Source organism: Talpa europaea (genome assembly GCF_964194135.1).
Source record: "Talpa europaea genome assembly, chromosome: 2".
Classification (NCBI taxonomy): domain Eukaryota; kingdom Metazoa; phylum Chordata; class Mammalia; order Eulipotyphla; family Talpidae; genus Talpa; species Talpa europaea.
Genome location: NC_140068.1, coordinates 81,261,995 through 81,283,126, shown reverse-complemented (window position 1 = coordinate 81,283,126; position 21,132 = coordinate 81,261,995). Strand labels below are relative to the sequence as shown.

Sequence of the window (21,132 nt, the reverse complement as noted above, 5' to 3'; positions counted from 1 at the left end):
TAAATGCTAACATTTATTCATTTTTGTTTATCTTTGGGACTTCAGCGCCTTTTCTGGATGCCTGTCTACTCCCAATCAGTATCCAGTATCTGATGCTAAACAATGACCAACCAGAGAGCCACCATAGCAGGCTGTGACCCTAAACTAGCCTTTCCTCTTCCTTCTTCAGGCATTGTCACCTATCCCATTAAGCCATCCCATCAATTTCAACCAAAGTTTAGGTGGGATACAGTTTCACAGACACTCGTGTGTATCACTCGCTTTCTACAGCACAGTACAGGTAGATAAGGAGGTTATCAAATAGACCTTTATCACAGCCAGTTATGGAAAGGGTCATATGTAGACTTCTGGAAAGCAAATAAAAATGTAAAAGACCAATTGCTCAGTAGGCAAAATGCCTGTACTGACCATCTCTGGGGGCCAAAATCCAAATTCAAATCAACTCCCATCCTTTTAGGCCAAATGCCAGCAGTGACAGAGGTGGGCTCTTCTGAAAAGCACCAAAAGAACATCAAGAGCCAAAGAACACCATGAAGAGAATTTACCAACCATAATTACTACAATTTTCGCTTGCCCTAAATAGCCACCAATTTCCCCGTGCCCTAAATAGCCACCAATCTCCCTCTCTTTACTGTTAATGAAGCAAAGGAGCACAAAAGTATTTCTAATTTGGAGGAGCCAAGGGAGTCTGCATGGGCCATTAGCAGCAGAGAGCTTCATTACTAGGGGAAGAAGTGTCTCCCTGAACTTCTCATGGCTTTATGTGCAAGAAATCAGGAGGCAACCAGTCCATTTGAAATGTTAACCCTTACCTATGCGTCAGCAACAACTCCGGTGCACAGTCAAAAAGACAAAAGGATGACAAGCCTTTCCATCTCCTGTGCTATGGAGGTGCCTTCATTTTTGTTATTTTTTTTTTTTTTTGGTTGTTTGCTTGCTTAATAACCAAGCCTGTTTTTAATTAAGGGGCATTTTTCCTTTGAAAATATAGCACTGTCACTTGCTAAAACTTCCCAACCTGAGTACCAATTTACAATACTAGTTACATAAACAGTTATGTAATTTAGTGCCCATAGACTGTGTGGAACTGTTGAATATATACTGCCCACAAAGGATTTGTTAAGCAATCAACAATACCAGTGAGAACAAATATTAACTCCCTGGTTTGTGTTTACCATTAGCTTACTTTTCCTGAGGGTCCATATCTCTGTGTATTAAGACAAACACTGCACTGAGCTCTAAATGCTCTCAATTCGGAACAATCATGCAATAAACCCTTTATAATTACACATCTCCTAAGCCAGACATATCATAATAACTAGCTTGAAATGGTGCTGTCAGCCTCTCTCGAGCATTATAGGGCTTGCTGCTGTTGCTCTCGTCTTTGACTGCACAAAGAGGACACAATTGAAATCTTAAATGCAGCTAAACGATGACTGTCACTCATCATTGCTTGAGCGTCTTTGAAAACTTCACTGAGCTCATAACAAGAACTAAGCAGAGAGGCATTACCCCACTGGCTGACCAGTAATACTTTATGTGGATCTGCAAGTTTGGCTGTTTGTTTTGCATATATCCTTCTTGATTAAAAATACTTAATTATTTCTCTTTCTGAGCGAGAAAACTAATAAGAGGAAAAAAGCTACAAAACTGTCTTTCCTCTACATTTTAACAATCCTTAAATTCATATAAAAAATCAAAATGGCAGGCAGAAAGGCAAGCTATATGATTTACAGTCCTTGTGTTCTGGCAGCCACCTGCCAACATCATTCAACATATTTCTGTCTTTTTATCAGAATTGGCAAGAGGAAGGATAATTTATTATTGAGCAGCCCAGGATCCACCGAGCACCTCCTCAAAGGTAACATTTACAGTAGGAAACACAGTGAGGACAATAACTCTGGCTTAGTCTGTCCTGAACCATGAAGAGAAATAGTAGACGTCCATCGTCTTGCCTAAGATGATCCTCAGACACACTAACATCTCTTCTCTAATCCATCTTCTCAATCTGTCCAATCCACCTGAATGGCTGCCTTGGAACCCGAGATTGGCACCGCTGGAATAAGGCAGCCATAACATAGACAACTACTTGTCAGAAAAACAATTTCTGCCTGGGGTTAGGCGGTGACTAAGAAGCTTTTCTACCCTTTTCTCTGGGTGGGTACCTGGTGCATGATGGAGCTGACCGACCCTGACTGGCTCACAAGTGCTTTGCCAGCCCCTCTTCAAGACTCTATGTTCCATGATGTCGTGATGAGAGTCTTCCAGAGGTAATGTGAGAGTTTTTTTCACCTTGGAATTGGGCAAACCCTACAAATCAGGACGTTTTACGTAAAAGAGTTAGTTGTTAACCATTTACCAGCATGCCACTGGGTCCCTTTATTATTCACAAAATATAATAACCATGTAGTACAGGTGATGATATTTCTTAGTTTAGAGTCTATTTGGATTTTTAGATCCTTTTCTATTTTACTTCTGTTACCTCTGCTGCCAATGGAGGATAATACTGCTTGGCAATTTTCTGTCTCACACAGGATTTTTTTGAGGACTGAAAAGATACCATTAGTGATGCTATGCCTATTTATCCCTAGGAAGGAGAGTCAGGCGATTATTAAAGGAAAAGCTAGGCCAAAATTTCCATTTGAACTCTTCTTTACTTTTGCATTCACAGAGGCAGGGGGTGCCTCATACTTTGAACACTGACACATTAAGAGCCGTTACATAGGTAAAAACTGAACGCAAGCACTACAGGAGAGGATATTAAGCAAGATCTAAGAATCAAGGTGATCAACAAGAACATTAACCTCTTCTTTTCCAGAAGAAGTAGGGAGGAAGAAGCAGAAAGTACTGGGGCACTGTGAATCAAAGACTATGTCCTGAATGTCTCCATATTTTACGACTACTAGGGAGGTTTTGCTGGTTCCAAACAATGTCATGTGACTACTGGAAAGTATTCTGTATTTTTCAAAAATTGGATTATGTTACATTTAAACAATCTTATTTCCTTTTCCAGGCATTTGTTTCTCAGAAACATAATAATTGATAGTATTTTATTCAATTAGTATGTTTATATGGTGCTTTGTTAACCGTAGAATTAAAATAAAGACTGTTTAAAGATATTTATTGAGCATTTTCTATCTACCCTACAATGACCCCTGTGAGATAACTATCATTGTGTCCATTTCACTGATGTGAGAACTGAAGCAGAAAGAGGTGAAGTAACTAGTCTAAAGGATATCATTTGGGAAGTGGGGGAGGGGATATGACTTAAACATACCAACTCTTAATTACTTCTTTATTCTTCATTCTTTGAAAAATAATTTCAAATACATGAATATGTCCTGACTTCATTTTATGTACATTCTACGGAAACTCAGAAGGACTGGTAGGCCAACCCAAAACATCTTATAAACTCTTAACCACGCCCCCTCCTAATCCAGTCAGTAATTAGAGGACAACTCAAGGTTTGATGTATCGATATCAAACCTTCAACTGAAGGAGTTATACAGTACTCCAGGTGAAACAAAAAGTTCCAAGATGGTAATTTTGAGAGTTGAGTTTTCATTCTCCTTATCACAATTCTATAACTCTTGTATCACCAGGGGATCAGCAAAGTGCTGATTCATTGGAGTGAGTAGGGATGGAGTAGAGAAGCAATCAACTGCTAAAAGAGATCTCAAATGAGGTTCCCAGAAAAAGTCAAGAAGATATTAGGAAAGGATATTCTTAAGTATTAGATGTTCCTAGGAATTTTAGAAATAAAGATTGGGGATAGCATTTTAATCCTGGGTTTTCTGAAAGAAAAGTTGAGAGCCATAGACTTCAAGTAAGCATGTCCTAAGAGAGAAATGGGCAATAAGGACACTAGAGGATTATTTGGAGGAGTCCACAAATTTTTAAATTATGTCGATTTATTCAACATAAAAAAGATTGAACAATTTATAATATTATGTAGAAGCTATGAGTGTTGGTTACAGTAAATATAAAGTCAGCACACAATGATAACACCAAAGTCTGTACAGGAAGCTCAGGGAAGCTTCCCAGAGAAAATGACCTGCATGCTGAGTTCATAGAACTGAATCTTATGAATTGAAAATTACAAAGAAATTGAGTGTAGCCAAGGTAAAAAACAACAGAAAGGGAGAGCAAAGCATTGAGAGATAATGCTAGAACTATAAACAAGGAGCAGGTTGTAAAGGACCAAGAAGATATTAAGAAAACTAGACTTTCTTGGAAAAGGGAAGCTAGTAGAAAGTCTCAAGTTAGGGAATGAATGAATGGAAGACCAGATCTACATTTACAAAATTCAAGGATGGGAGTACATCAAAGTGGCAAACTAAGAGGTTGGTGTAGTTATATAGGTGACAGGTAATGGCAACTGGGACTAGAAAGGGGAAGTTGGGAACAGGCAGAGTCGGAAAACCCAAGAGGGATTTTTTTAGGAGACAAAAATAGATTGAAATTGGTAGGCAATATATGTGGGAAATAAGGTAAGAAGATGAGTCAAAAGATGACTCACTATTTCCAGTTTAGATAGTTTGGACCATTGCTAGAATACCAGAGACTCCAAGAACATAAATTCAGTTTTGTAAGTTGAGTATGAGATGGCTATTAAAGAGCCTAGTGGAAATACTGAAAATATCACCGCTCAATAAAACATAATGCAAGTCATGAAAGCAAGCCTCAGAAATAATCTCAAATTTTTATAGTAGCCATATTAAAAAAAGTAAAAGCAAGAAGTGAAATTAATCATTCAAATATATTTGAGGAAGTCAAATTTTAAGGTGGTGGATGGAAGTTAGATTTTTGGTGGAGATGATAATATAGTATATACAGGTGTCAAAATATACAGTTGGACACCTGATATCCTATATGATAAGCAATGTCACTTCAATAATAGTTCTAACAACAATATATTTAACCCAATATACCCAAAATATCATTTCACCATAAACAATACATAGTATTGAGTGACTTTATATTCTTTTTTTATATGAATTCTTAGAAATGTGGTATATAATTTACACTTAGAGCATCTCTTAGTATGGATGACATATTTCAAGTATTTGTAGGTTTATGTGACTAGTGGTTACCATACTGAGCCATGCAGGTCCCAAGAGCAATTCAATAAATAGATAAAAGAGTTCATTATAACAGTGCAAACCAAAAGAAAAGGCCTAGAATCAGCAATGCTAATTAACTGAGGTAGTAACATAAGTCAGATCCATGGGGAAGAGTATCACTTGAGAGGAAAGGAAAACTCCTACAGGAACAATAGAGTGGGATACTTGGGTTCCCACTAAGGAAGATTATAGCAGAGTTTCCTGTTTAGTGGCATATGAAAATTTTATTAGCAAAAAGATGTTTGCATAGATACAAATGGGCTAAGGCTGCAATTTAAAAGGGTTGGTTTACTAGGGAAAAGAAAGCCTGCATGGACACAGGCAGGAGATCTTAAGGCAAAGTCTGCACTTTGCCAGAGCAAAAGTATCCTATATAGTGTTCTTTGATGAAATGACTGTGGAATTTATCATGTTAGGGTCAGATTGGGGTGGTTTTCTATAACTGATAATCCTTTCTGCCTCCACCTCAGATTCCTGGAAACTTCCATAGCCAGTTTGACAATTCATTAATTATCCCTTCCCCACCTCTTGTTTTTTGACCTTGTGAAAATGTCACTCCTAAACTTTTCTAGTCTAAGTTTCCATTACTAGCATTTCAGAGACAAGAAGAGCTTAACCTAAATTTCTAAATCATATGCAATGCTATACACCAAAATTACCTCAATTAAGAAAAGAGCTTACTACAAAGGAGATATGAAAGGAGCACACAAAAATCTATTGGTGGTATTATCTTTGTTCCACATAATTTATCTCTATACAGAAAAAAAAAATTATCTAAATTTTAGGGTTGATAAACCCAAGAACTATGTGAGGCATGTCACCATGAGAATCTCTGAAGAAAATTGGTTGCTGACAATTTTTTTTCTGAAATGAGGTTTGACTTGCACCAGTGGGCATGAGAGCACACCCGTCTTCTCAGGAAGGATGGAGTGGGTAGAATGGGATTGGCAGAAACAGAAGCTGGTAGGAGAAAAAAATAAATAAATAAAACACTATCCAGAATACCTGTGCCTTATAAAGAAAGTATTTGTTTTTTAAAAACTGGTGAGTGAGATAGAGAACAATACATGCAGGACTCATGCAGAACAAGCATGTCACTCTAACAAAACATAAAGTGAACTCTGCCACGTAGAAAGACACTTGTAGAAGACACTTGAGGTGTAAATATTATTACCAACTTCAAATACATATATGAGGACCTCCATGGTGGCACAAGAGGTTAAGTCTCAGCACTATCAAGCTATCAGCAGCCACTGCAGAATGAGTTTGATCCCAGGCCAGGGAGATGACCCACATGGCACAGCAGACCTCTCTTGTCTCGCCCGCTGCTCCCCTCAGCAGTGTATTTCAGTAGATCTGCCTGCTCTGCTCCCCACTCTGTCTCTGGTGAATCCTCTCACCCTTGCACCTCTGGCCAATAAGCCCATTCTTGTATGCATAAATAAATAAAATCTTTTAAAAATATGTATATGCTAGAGTTGAATCAGAGAAAGCTATTAAAAAAGGATGTGCTACAAATGTGGGTGCTCTTAGACTTCAAGAAGGTAGTAAAGGACTGGGACAGAAGTTAACCAATGTCAGAGAACTTAGAGGGAAAATGGACCAGGCAGGAAACCTTCCAAGGAAGAAATCACACTCCAAGGGTGTGCTAGTTAGCAAAGGGGGCAGAGAATGCCTTGTTGGTGCAGCTCTGTAAAGCCCCACACCCTGCTCTCTGGAGAGCTCAAGCTGAGGGAGGAGGGGTAAGAACTGAAAGGGAACACAGCAGGATGCTGTGCCATATCAGATCTCCATCAACATGCAACCCCAAAAGATCAAGACTGTGAGAGCTTTGTAAATCAACTCTTAGGGTGCTTGCTTCAGGGCAAATAGCACAACAAATTAATCCTTTCTCCATGAAATGCAGCAAAGTTTGTATCAATGCTGAATTCAAATTGCTCATTAGCTCTGACATGTTCCTAATGAGGTTATAATGCTCTGGGACAAAGATCAAGTCACTGAGCACAAATAGCTAGAGAGAATCATAGAAAGAGAAAGTTAGTAGGACTTTAGAGGAATGCTTCTCCAACTTGAATATAAGTCACCTGGTGGAGTCCGAGCTTTCCCACATCTAACAGATGCCTAGGTAGTGCTGATACACCTTGAATAATAAGACCTTTAGAAATCATCTGATCCAACTGCCTAATCCTAAAGCTAAGTGGAGCCAGGAGACAATTGGGAGCATGCTGAGATCTCTCTGGGGCCCAACTGGGGTAGGGAGCAGTTGTCCACAGACCTGTGAGTCAACCTGAAGACTTAAATATTAAGAGAAGTACAGGGATTAGGCTGACCATCCATTCTGGTTTTCTCAGAATGGCAGAATAGAAGAAGTTTCTGGAGATGATATTTTCTGTTTTAAAACCTCCAGACAAACCATGGTGAATTTTCTACACTACTAGATGTCTTTTGAATTTACACAGAATATTGTGTCAAGATTATTATCTCTTTTACCTTGTCAGTCCCATAGTACAAGGATTATGGTCTGCTACCAAGGTAAACACCTAAGGAAACTGTCTTGCACATCTCCAAGAACAGCTGCTCAGACAGAATGACATCTGCAGAGCCTTCTAACACCACATCATTAAGTGCTTCTCCTGGAGACAGTCTACCAGACATTTTTAAAAGTAAGGCATAAAAAGGAGTATTAAGAACAGAGCAATAACCCTCATACAAACACATGATATTCTTTTTAACTACATGAATCTATTTTAATTTTCCTCTTTTTAAAAAAATGCACATAAGAAATAAAACACTTTTATAAATCTTAAAACACTAAAAATTATCTTTGGTAAAATCACTAAAATAACAATAAAAATAAGAATGTGTCCCTGAAAATGAAAAAAATAAAAGCTATGAACTGCACAATCAAAATGATTAGAAATGAAAACACATCCCTCCAATTGTTATTTTACTCCCTGGATTTGGGCCCACTAACATTAGATAGAATAATAAATGGTTTGGAAAGCAAACATGGAAAATTTTGAGACTATTCAAAGCTCGCATGGATTGCTAAGGCTTCCAAAGTAGAATGTCGAGATACTGATTGTATTCAAAAAGCAGACTTTGTACAGTCCTGACCACACTGACTCATTCGCTAGAGTTTGCCTATTTAAATAAAATGCCAACATGGTGTGGCTGAATCACTTGACTTAATATTCATGCAGTGAGGACACTTAAAACAAAGGGAGGAAAGAAGTGTGGCTAAATATATACAATGCATTTGAAATAGGTAAAAGACAGAACCCTAGACACTCAGCAATCATTACCTGGAAATTAAAGAGAGTAGAAGCAATCCTATTATGCATTATAAACAGCCCAGCTGCTGACTTAATGGTAGTCTGAGTAGCATAACCAAGGAGTCCTTGCTCCAATATTAATAGGAAATGTATTGTACGAATCCAATAGTTCATGAAATTAACAAGGAAAATGAACTGGAGTGAAGCAACTTTGCAAGTAATAGGAAGACATCAGCAATTGCTTCCCTGGAGCATATTGAACACTTAAAAAGAGCTTGGGGAGAGTACATGTATATAAATGAAAATGGACATTATTGGAATTTTTTAATAATACTTTAAATTTAAATACATTTCAAATTCTCTATTGGTTGCAAGTCTTTTCAAGAGGAAGCTATTAGCTCAAATGTCAATAAGAGGTCATAGACTACCAGATCTGGTTAAGTGATAATGAAAGTTAACTGCTGTTTGAACCTACAAAAACTACCTTCAACTATGATTTGAAGCTGTATAAAGTAGTCCCACATCACTTTTGTAGAACTAAATACTCCATCTTGCCATAATTTCCTTTCTTAGAAACATCAATAGCCCAAATAATATATGCATAGCCATTGGCAAGCTAAAAAGTATTGTCCATACAACTTACAAACCAATAGACAGACGATGGAAGAGAACATCTTCCCTGCAGACACTGCCCTGGACAATCTGGCTGAAGCTTGCATTGACTGAACAAGAAGCTGGAAGTGTTTCCATAGAAGCAACAACATGACTTCTATTTTTCCCAGACAGAGAACCATCCAAGTCCTCCAAAATTGCTGCATGAGGAAATGGAAATGCTACTAAATTTGAAGAGTTTGTAAACTTCAACTTGCTGGTCGTCACCGTAAATCCACCTATAAATTGGAAGACAGATGGTTATACAATTGCAAAAAAGATGGTTTTCACAGATAGCAGCTAGATTCACCAGGGAGTTTTCAGTACTTTAAATTATAAAATTATCCAGGTTTAAATTTGCTTATCTGTTCAAGAACAATATCGCTTTGCTGACTCGATGCCTGGCTCTGTGGTGTGTGCTGGAGATTCGGGGAAGCCAGAGCACACTGGCGCTGCCTTCACGCACCTGTACTCTAGGGCAGTGATTCTCAACCAGGGATGGATTTGCCCTCTGGAGGACATTTGGCACTAACTGGAGTCAGCTTGGCTCTTACAGACAGGAGTACGGCAGTACTATAACATGTGGTAACTAGCGGTAGAGAACCTCCTGGATATCCTCAATGCACAGTCCCCAAAACAAAAAATTTATCCAGTCCAAAGCACCAACAGTGCCAAGGGTGAGCAAAACTGTGGTCTAGTGGAAAACAGGAAAGCACAACAGCAAGGGTTATGGTGTAGTTTTTCTTTCTTTGTACTCCACCTTTTCTGAGGTTTATACTTTAAATGTGATCCCACAAAAGCCACATTAATACAATCATGTGGACATAAAGCAGTAGTAACATATTTTTTATGTGTCTACTCTAGGCTCACCCTTTTAGCAGTCTTCCCTCATACCACCTCTGTGCGCTTCATCAGAACTACAGCTAGTCCTGTTGCCCAGGAAGAAACTGCAATGGAAGTTTACCAATTCCCACACCCCTGGCATTAAAATTTAAAAATTGAGCAGCCATCTCTTTGCACATATACCAGTGTACCACATTCAATATAAAATATACCTCCCAAAAAAGAAAAAATAATAAGATACAAATAAAATGTTTTCATTCTGCATCCCAGTCGAGGACCTGTAGGGAATTGTCACGTGTTAAAGATCTTGATGCCATCACTTGCAATTTTTTTTTATTTTATTTTTTTATAATAAATTTTATTTTTATATTCCCCATACAATTTCAACCCCCCCATTTTGACCCCAATCCCTCCGCTCCCTCCACCCACCCCCCCAAAAGTGTCTCTGTTTCATAGATTTTTGTTGATTTTGATTTTCACTTTCTTATAGTTATTCATTTTCCTGGTCCCTTATTTAAGTTTTCTAGATTCCTGCTATGAGTGAGACCATCCGGTATTTTTATTTTTCTTTCTGCCTTATTTCCCTGAGCATGATCCCTTCCAGCTCCATCCATGTTGCTGCAAATTGCATGTGTTTATCTTTTTTGAATGTTGAGTAATATTCCATGGTATATATGTACCACATCTTCTTGATCCAGTCATCTATTTTTGGGCATTTGGGCTGTTTCCAAAGCTTAGCTATTGTAAACAGTGCTGCTATAAACATAGGGGTGCAGGTGTTCTTTGGAATTGATGTTTCTGTGTCCTTTGGGTAAATACCTAGGAGTGGAATTGCTGGATCATATGGAAGCTCTATGTTTAGTAGGTCCAGAAATCTCATCACTTGCAATTTCTGTGGTTCATCTGGTACTAAAACTACTTGAAGCTCTACAATTCAGTCATATTGGATTTCTTTGCAATTCTCCCAGTATAACTGGCTCTTCTGTGTTTCTATTTTTTGCATATGCTGTTTCTAATACCTAGAAATTTTTCCCTGCTCATTCCCCTTGCAAACTTCTATTCACCCTTCAAGATGTGACCTCTTTTCATAATGACCTCTATGAAATCTTACCTGAGCTACTGCCTTGGTCACTTCACTGACCTTCATTAGTCCTCCAATATTGCATTCAGCATACTCTGTGACTGACCTAGACATTTATCCTTGTATTTAGATCAAGAGCTCCTAGAGGACAAGAATGATGCATCTTCCATCTTTGTACCCCACCCCTCTCCCCCCTGCAGTTTCTTAAAAGGAACGGGTTATCAACAATTTTTAAACAAATGATCCAAGATCATTCAGGCAGCGGGAACTCCAGCTCATAAGTAAGAGTGTTTCTTTTCTCAGTGTCCTATGGATGATATGAAAGAGTGAAGCTATTAAAGAACAGAGGAATTGTGATTTGAAGTGATTGCCATTAAGGCATTTTTTATTCCTGCAATTATTTCTACAGTCTGAAACTCAGATGCTACCCAAATAAAAACAATCTTTGGTTCTGCCTATACAGAACAACAACAACAACAAAAAAAAAAAAAAAAAAAAGGAAGTGGGGACTCACTGATTATTCATTTAATTAAAAAAAACAAACAATTATCTAAATTAGCGATTCAAACCACAAGAGCATATTTACTTGAATTACTGGGTTTGGCTGTTTATAATGATCAAATCAACGAGATTGCTCTCTACTTCTCTTCACCTTGGCCCATGAGTCCTCCTAGGTATTTCTCACCACCTCTGAGATGTGGTTAACAAGTGAACAAGAATTCCTATGATTCATTTTGTGCATACAACAAGCCTTGGGCTGTTGTAAACATGAAGCACCTGAATCCTAGTTAATTCAGGAAAAATTGCATGTATGTTCATTTATACCCATCCAACTCTACACATTTATTTAATCGATGAACAATAAACCAATGAGGCACCAGGTATTAGTGATGAAACTGAGCAAGAGAGACATGATTCCCACCTTTTTGCAGCTCAGAGTGCACCTTTTTGCAGCTCAGAGTGCAGCAGAGACAGGCACCATCACAGGAAAAGAAAGGGAAAAGACAGGCACTATCACAGGAGCCACAGTGAGAGTACCCAGCCTCCTCCAGGACCTCAGGTAGGGAACTTGAGAAGTAGTCTCTGCTAATGCAATCTTATAACTGAAGAAAGAAAGAATCACCAAGACTTTGCCATTTTATGTGACCCCTGAATAACTCAGGTATTAGGTGTCGAGACTCCTGCACAGTCAAAAATTTATGCATAACTTTGACTCCCTCAAAACTTAATTAATAAACTGTTGTTAACCAGAAGCCTTATTAAGAACAGTAGATTAATCAAAGATTAACAGATATCTTGTATATTACATGTATTATTCTTACAACAAATTAAGTTAGAGAAAAGAAAATGTTAAGATGTCAAAAATGAAAAGATAATGTAAAACAGTGTCATTTTTATTTATAGGTATAACAACTTGTGCATTCATAAAATTTTTTGAAAAATCAAGTTTATGCTGTTCAGGGATCAGTTGCATTGATCTAACTTGCTTAAGTATTAGCCTTACTGTGTATCTTATCTATTCAAACAACTTACCCTGCCCTGGGGAACAGCCTGAACAGGTCCTGATGGCCACACAGTCAGTAAGATCAAAATTAACAAAGGTTGTGTTAGATATTATCAGTTCCCATCTTTTGGGAGTTCTGATCCCAGCTGACATGCACAGGCTTCCCTGTGATTTAGAAGAAAAAAAAGTAAAGAAAAGTAAGACAACAGTAATATAAAATACAATTTATAGATAGTAATAAAAATAATTCATAGATTAAAAAGACAGGTTATAGATTGAGAGATAGTATTTGTCAATCACACATATACTAAGAATCACGAAGAAACAATATAAGCATGTTATAATGGTAAAATAAAAACACAGTGGCAATACCAAGTGCTAGTGAGGATAAGAAATAACTGAAACCCTGTCCTCCCTGGTGGCACAAGGGGTTAAGCACAGCACTGTGAAGCTATCTATGGCCTCTGCAGCACAAGTTTGATACCCAGCTAGCTAGGGAGCTACCACATGACGCAGCAGACCCTGCCTGCCCTGCCTGCTGCTCCCTTCAGCAGTGTATTTCAGTCAATCCACCTGTTCTGCTTCCCACTCTGTCTCCAGTGAATCCTCTCACCCCCCACACCTCTGGCCTGTACCCCAGTTCTTGTATGCATAAATAAATAAATCTTAAAAAAATAAATAACTGAAACACTCATACATTGCTGGTGGGCATGCAAAATGACATAATAACTGTGGAAAATGGTTTGGCAGTTTCTTATAAAGTTAAACATGTACTTATCTAATCTAGTAATACAACTCTCACATATTTACCTTAGAGAAATGAAAATTTATGTTGACACAAAAGCCTTACATGAATGGTTACAACAGTTCCATTCATAATCACCAAATCTGGAAACAAATCAAATATCCTTCAACAAATGGATGGATAAACAAACTATGGTAGATTCACACCCAAAGCTAGATAAAGAAGAAATAAAACACCTAAACAGACCAATTACAATTAGCGAAATTGAAATGGTAATCAAAAACCTCCCCAAAAACAAAAGCCCAGGACCTGATGGATTTACAAATGAATTCTACCAAACATTCAGAGACGAATTAGTGCCTATCCTTCACAAACTCTTCCAAAAAATTGAGAAGGAAGGGACAATACCAAACACGTTCTATGAAGCCAACATTACACTAATACCAAAACCGAACAAGGACAACACAAAAAAGGAAAACTACAGGCCAATCTCCCTAATGAACACTGATGCAAAAATCCTCAATAAAATTTTAGCTATCAGAATCCAACAATGTATCCATAAGATAATTCACCACGACCAAGTAGGATTCATTCCAGGGATACAAGGATGGTTTAACATCCGAAAATCAATCAACGTTATCCAACACATCAACAAAAAGAAATATAAAAACCATATGATAATATCGATAGATGCTGAGAAAGCTTTCGACAAAGTGCAACACCCATTCATGATAAAAGCCCTTGAAATTCTTGGGATACAAGGAACATACCTCAACATCATAAAGGCCATCTATGACAAGCCAACAGCCAGTATCATTCTCAATGGTGAAAAGCTGAAAGCAATTCCATTAAGATCTGGAACAAGACAAGGATGCCCACTCTCAAAACTGCTTTTCAATATAATACTGGAAGTCCTAGCCAGAGCAATAAGACAAGAGAAAGACATCCAAGGAATCCAAATAGGAAAAGAAGAAGTCAAACTATCACTATTTGCAGATGATATGATAATATACGTAGAGAACCCAAAAAACTCCACAGAAAAACTAATTCAACTAATCAATCAGTTCAGTAAAGTGGCAGGATACAAAATCAACACGCAAAAGTCAGTAGCCTTCCTATACACAAACAATAAATCTGAAGAAGAAGAAATCAAAAAAACCATCCCTTTTATTATTGAAACAAAAAAAAATCAAATATTTGGGAATAAATCTAACAAAAGAGGTAAAGGACCTATACAAAGAAAACTATAAGACACTGTTAAAAGAAATAGAAGAAGACACAAAGAAATGGAAAGACATTCCCTGCTCATGGATTGGAAGAATAAACATTATTAAAATGGCCATCCTACCAAAAGCAATATACAGATTCAATGCTATTCCAATCAAAATTTCAATGTCATTCTTCAAAGAAATAGAACAATTATTGATGAAATTCATATGTAATCACAAAAAACCCCGAATAGCCAAAGCTCTCCTGAAAAAAAAAAAGAAGGGAATGGAGGCATCACACTCCCAGACTTCAAACTCTACTACAAAGCCATAATCATCAAAACTGCATGGTATTGGAACAAGAACAGACATACAGACCAATGGAATCGAATAGAAAATCCAGAAATAAACCCACAGATTTATGGTCAACTAATCTTTGACAAAGGAGCAAAGACAATGCATTGGAGCAAAGAAAGTTTGTTCAATAAATGGTGCTGGGAAAACTGGGTCGCTACATGCAAAAGAATGAAGCTTGACCACTACCTCACACCATACACGAAAATCAACTCAAAATGGATTAAAGAACTAGACATAAGACCTGAAACCATAAAATATATAGAAGGAAATATAGGCGAAACACTACGTGATTTACACATCAAAGACATCTTTACAGACACATCACCCAAAGCAGTGATAGTGAAGGCAAAGATAAACAGCTGGGACTACATCAAATTAAAGAGCTTCTGCACAGCAAAAGAGACAATAACAAAAACAAAGAGAAACCCCACCAACTGGGAAACATTTTTGCACCCAACACTAATGATAAAGGACTGATCACAAAAATCTGCAAAGAGCTGATGAGACTCAACAACAACAAAGAAAATAATCTAGTCAAAAAAAGGGGAGAAGAGCTAAAAAGAAACTTCTCTGAAGAGGAAATGCAAATGGCCAACAGGCATATGAAAAAATTTTCAACATCACTTGTAATCAGGGAAATACAAATCAAAACTACCATGAGATACCATCTTACACCAGTGAGAATGGCACATATTAAAAAAACTAGCAACAACAATTGTTGGCGAGGGTGTGGAGAAAAAGGAACTCTTCTGCACTGTTGGTGGGAGTGCAAACTGGTCCAAACACTATGGAGAGCTGTGTGGAGATTTCTGGACCTACTAAACATAGAGCTTCCATATGATCCAGCAATTCCACTCCTAGGTATCTACCCAAAGGACACAGAAACATCAATTCCAAAGAACATCTGCACCCCTATGTTTATAGCAGCAGTGTTTACAATAGCTAAGCTTTGGAAACAACCCAAATGCTCAAAAATAGATGACTGGATCAAGAAGATGTGGTACATATACACCATGGAATATTACTCAGCATTCAAAAAAGATAAGCACATGCAATTTGCAGCAACATGGATGGCGCTGGAAGGGATCATGCTCAGCGAAATAAGCCAAAAAGAAAAAGAAAAATACCGGATGGTCTCACTCATAGCAGGAATCTAGAAAACTTAAATAAGGGACCAGGAAAATGAATAACTATAAGAAAGTGAAAATCAGAATCAACAAAAAACTATGAACCAGAGACACTTTTTGGGGGGTGGGGGGCGGGAGGGGAGGGATTGGGATAGAAAGGGGGGGTTGCCACTGTATGGGGAATATAAAAATAAAATTTATTATCAAAAAAAAAAAAAACTATGGTAGATTCATATAGTGGAATACTACACTGCAATCATAAGGGATAAAATACTATATCATGCAACAAATTCTCAATAAATTCTAAGAAATGATGACCAAGCATAAATGACATGTAAGGAAGCCAATTTTACTATAAGCTAATTGTAACTCAAGATTGTTACCTTCCTTGAGACCCTCATGTTTAAGAGAAGATATTATGGACTACAAAGTAATAAAATGAGAAATTAAATCCAAAAGAAGGAAGATGTTGGAATTGAGAATAAGAGCTCAATGCTAGGCCTTCCCTGGTAACCAAAGTGTTAAGTCTCAGCTCTATCACCACTATTGCCTGATTCAATCCCCAGTCAGATAGCTAACCCAGATATGGGGAAGCATACCTTTCCCGACTTGCCCATGGCTCCCCATAGCAGTGTATTTCAGTAAGTCCACCTGTTCTGCTCCCCAATCTATCTCTGGTGAATCCTCTCAGCCCCTATACCTCTTGCCTACCTTCAGTTCTTCTACGTAAAAAATAAATTTAAAATTTTTTAAAGAATTATTTATTCATTTATGCATAGAATTGGGATATAGGCCAGAGTTGGGGGAGGGGGTTGAGAGGATTCACAGGAGACAGAGTGGGGAGCAGAACAGGCAGACCCACTGAAATACACTGCTGAGGGAGCAGCAGGTGAGACAGGAGAGAGGTCTGCTGTGCTGTGTGGGTTAGCTCCCTGGCTGGGGATCGAACTCATGCCACAGTGGCTGGAGATAGCTTGATAGTGCTGAGACTTTAACAATTATGCCACCAGGGAGGCCCAAAATAAATAATCTTTTTAAAAAAGTTAATTCTTAAAAAAAAAAAAAAAAAAAAAAAACAAAGGTCAATTCTAGGGAGACAAAGGAAATCTCCAGAATGAACAAGATAAACTCTAGGACCTAGCTGTAAATCCATCCCCCATACTGCTGGTGCAAATGTGAACACTTTAGGTTATTGTTTGGCATTATCCATTAAAGCTGAAAGGTATCCCCTAGCCTGGCAGTTTTATCCTTGGCCCATGTTCAAGAGAAATGCAAGCCCATGAATAGCAAGACATATAGAATAATGTTCTTAACATTATGATTTATAATGACCTGAAATTGGAAATAAGCAAGTGCTCATCAATACCAACACAATTTAACAAAGTTGTGGCATAGTCATGAAATGGAACACCACATAACAATGAGGACACTAAATCACTGTAACATATAGCAACACGGATGAATCTCATAGACAGTGCTGTGCCAAAGAGGCCAGGCACAGACAACTCATGTGTTCTAGGGTTCCATTTATATGAAGCTCAAAAAAAGATCTGAAATTAATTTGTGTTGACAGAAGTCTGAATAATGAATTCCCCTTGGCTGGGGGGTAGAGGTCAGGAGTGAATGGGAAGGGCATGAAGGAGCCTCACAGGAAATGATAATGTTCCATTTGTGGATCTAGGTGGTTTATACACGGTTTGTTCTCTTTATAAAAACTACTGATCTTTTCTTTTGTGATATGTGTGCTTCTCTCAAAAAATGTTACATTTTCATGGAACATTTATTTTTTAAAATTAGGGCAAATTCTACAGAAAAGTAAAATACAATATGGAAGAGTGAAAAAAAGGTTAAGTTTCTTGCATTGCTCAGGTAAAACTTAACAGTGCTGATGTAATTTAGAGTTCCTTCAGACAAGAAGGGATGCTAAAAAATTAAGTCCAATATGAAAATAGTAATAACAGAATGAATAACTTTCAAGTGAGAAAATATAAAAAAAGATACTATTCAATGCAAGACAAATCAAGTTTGGAAATAGAAAAAAAAAATAAACCTGATTGCAAATGGCAAGCACAAAATAAGACAGTAGAAATAAATGCAAATATATGGGAGATATCAGCGTCTGAATGGTAATTGAAACCACCAGAGAAAATGAGATTTCTCCCAGGGAGAGCAAGTATATTGAGAAGAGAGGGGCCTGACAGTAGAATTTAGGGAAGCAAAAAGATGAAAGGTCTAAATTGAGGAAGACAAATCCACAAGTGAAAACAGAGAGTAACTCCTAGAGAAATTCGAGGAAGAATGTAGCAACCCCATGAGCATGTGTCTAATGGGGTTGCATCCTACAGATTCTTCCAAAAGTAGCATGGTGACAATTTATATCCAAGACAGGATATCTTTGGGATTGTGAAAGGGGATCCCAATTAGATGGGTCAACAGGCATAAGAATGTACAAGCCACATTGGAATGTACAGGAGTGGACTAGCACATCTCTTTCTGAGTATATTAAAGCCATCCACACTAAAAATTATGCTTCCCGTCTCAACATAAAAGTAAGACTTGGTATGCCAGTACTAACATTTACACAAGTATGCTTAAAGGAAAAAAAAAATTCCTTCTAATAAAAAGTTCTTCCAGAAACTAATGTTTGTTTTAGAAGATGACTCACTGATAATTGTGGGCCACATGTGGGTGGAAGGTCTAAGAATGGATAGGCCAAATATTCTGAAAATTTTCAATACTAAAAGAGTTAGGGGCATGAAAGGTAGAAACTGAAATCAGGGTGGGCATCCTCTTTAAAAAAAAAAAAAACTGAGAACAGTTGTGTATAGCAATAAAGTAATCTCCAAATAAATCTGAGAAATAAAGACTGATAAATTTTTTTTTGCTTGTTTTACCTAAAGGATTTTGCAAAGTTTTTAATGTGTTAACAGGCAAAGTGAATTTCAGTGGATTGGGGGGAAGTATAAAAAATAGCATATTCTAAATTGAATTATCCAAAATATCTTCCTTTTACCAGATACTCTCTTGGGAGTAGCCTTCCGTGGAAAACACTTCAGGGAATATTGGAGTAGGCACTAATAAAATGCTCCTTGCCAAAGTCATTTTCCATGTGTAACTGAGTGAGTATTTGACCAGGAATAGGAAAGTATCAATGTGGATGGAGCCCCACAATGCTGGGCATGAATCATGGGTCATCACTTCACTTCCTGGAACCTCCTTTTCTTTACCTCTATAAATTCAGGAGTTCTAACTTGATCAACTCTAAGGTATTATTTAGCTCCTAAAATGTATGGTGTTGTGATTTGTATCTAAGTGTAACCAGGATCTGGATTCCTAGATCCTAGATTCTAGATCCTAGAATAAACTAATTCCATCTGGGGACTCTTGTCCAGCACTTACTGAAGACTGAGGGGCCCACAGCTACATTGCATTCCTACTGAATCATTCCCCAGGGGTGTGATTATATTTCATTATCTCATGATAAGCACCCCTTGTCATTATTTATATCTTAATTTATGTCACTCTCCCATTAATTATGTCATCTATTTAGTTTCAATTAAATTGTTTTGACATTAATTTTCCAAGACAGTCAGTTATTCATTTTGATGGGTATTTTCTTTTTTTAGCATCTTCTCTAAGGTTATTTCTGATTATATTTATCAGGACCTTGGTTCTACCAGTATTACAAAATCTAAACCTGGATCCCTCTTCCCTTGAAAACTATGCAGGCTGAAAAGAAGAATCATCTCTCAAGGTGCTAATCCTTTCAGAGGAAAGGAAAAGCCAGCAGGTATCTCCCTCTTGAGAAAACTGGATCAATAAGTTTTACCTAAGGAAGTTTGAGAATTAAGCAGGAAAATGTAGTTTAAGAAGAGCATGGTATTTTTAAGCATAATATTTCTATTCTCTAGCTATGAAATAATCTCCAAGGGAAATTTAAAAGCCAATCATTATCATTTACATTTCAACTGGTCAAGACCTTTAGGAACAAATTGCAGAGAATGCTCCTTTCTTGGATCCCAGGACACTGCAGTTCTCTCCCAACTGATTATTATGACAATATGATAATGTGCATACCTCTCTTTAAAAAAAAAAAAAAAGTCTACTCTTGTAGGTCTGAAGCCTACAAAAACCAATGGCAGCCATAAGTTCCCTTTGGGAAACCTAGTACTTTTCATCTGGGTAGCCCCTTTGCCTGGTCTATGTTCTGGCACCCTGGCCACACAATGGCAGAGAAGTCATTTGACATTTGATACAGTTTGATATTTATTATGTAGAAACCCCCACCTAGGCAATTATTAGGAATCACATGAGATTCCTTGTACGTACCACAACAACAATGCAAGTTTATATTAGCTGATTCTACCTCTTTTTCAGGGGGCACCCTAAATGAAAAAAAGGCCTCTGAGCAAAATGTTAATGTAGAAACTTAGTAACCCATGAGTAGAGAGACAATATGGAATAATGCTAAATTCCACAATCCTTGCAAAGTTAGAGAAAATTAAATTATTACTTTTATTATTAAATTGATGTGCTTAATAAAGCCAAATTGTAATCAAATATAAATTCTGCAAGCTACTCATGACTTTTATGATTTATACGGACTCACAACATTGAGAGCGTATATATATTTGAAGCTTATTATAAATATCATCGCTGCTAAAATAAAAAGCTCCTCAACTTATACCAATTAAATACAAGTTTCACTAAAGATTATTGTTAAAATTACATAGACTGGATCAACAGGGAGCCCAGTACATAAGATTGTTTTGATGAGCAGCCTAAAATGACAACGTTGATGTACTTACCTTGTGGGCAAAGTGACCAAGTATCAAGCTGTCAGTGACTGACGTATTTGCATCACTTTCCAAGATGTCAATTCCAAAATCTCTGCATGAATAAACTTGGAAGTTTTTCAAGTGAAGATTACTACTTCTAAAAATCTATAAAAAAGCAGTGTATGTTATAGCAACGATTGGAAGCTTGATTTTTCTTGCAGACTTTAGGTAGCTTCTTTACTTATTGATTAAGTACAAATAAACATGCTATACTATCTTTAAGCAGCTTATTTGTCCATCAATATCTGCACAGGCATTGCAAAGTTGATGTGAAGTCAGCACTAGTTAATCTTGTTTGAGAACATTCACTGTGCGCTCATTCTCCTTATAATAACTGATATGTTAAAAAAAAGTCAATGTGAATTCTTCACATGTGTAAA

At 37.4% G+C, this 21,132-nt stretch overlaps 1 protein-coding gene across 1 annotated transcript in view; it reads right to left on the bottom strand.

Moving 5' to 3' along the window:
* PKHD1 (PKHD1 ciliary IPT domain containing fibrocystin/polyductin) overlaps positions 1–21,132 on the bottom strand; it is a gene marked incomplete at both ends in the record, with an annotated part of 445,094 nt that overhangs the window by 228,819 nt on the left and 195,143 nt on the right. Inside the window, 3 exons of the mRNA XM_084258872.1 lie at positions 9,042–9,288; positions 12,507–12,642; positions 20,723–20,857. Of these exons, the coding sequence (XP_084114998.1) occupies positions 9,042–9,288; positions 12,507–12,642; positions 20,723–20,857 (518 nt within the window). The remainder of the gene's footprint in view (positions 1–9,041; positions 9,289–12,506; positions 12,643–20,722; positions 20,858–21,132) is intronic.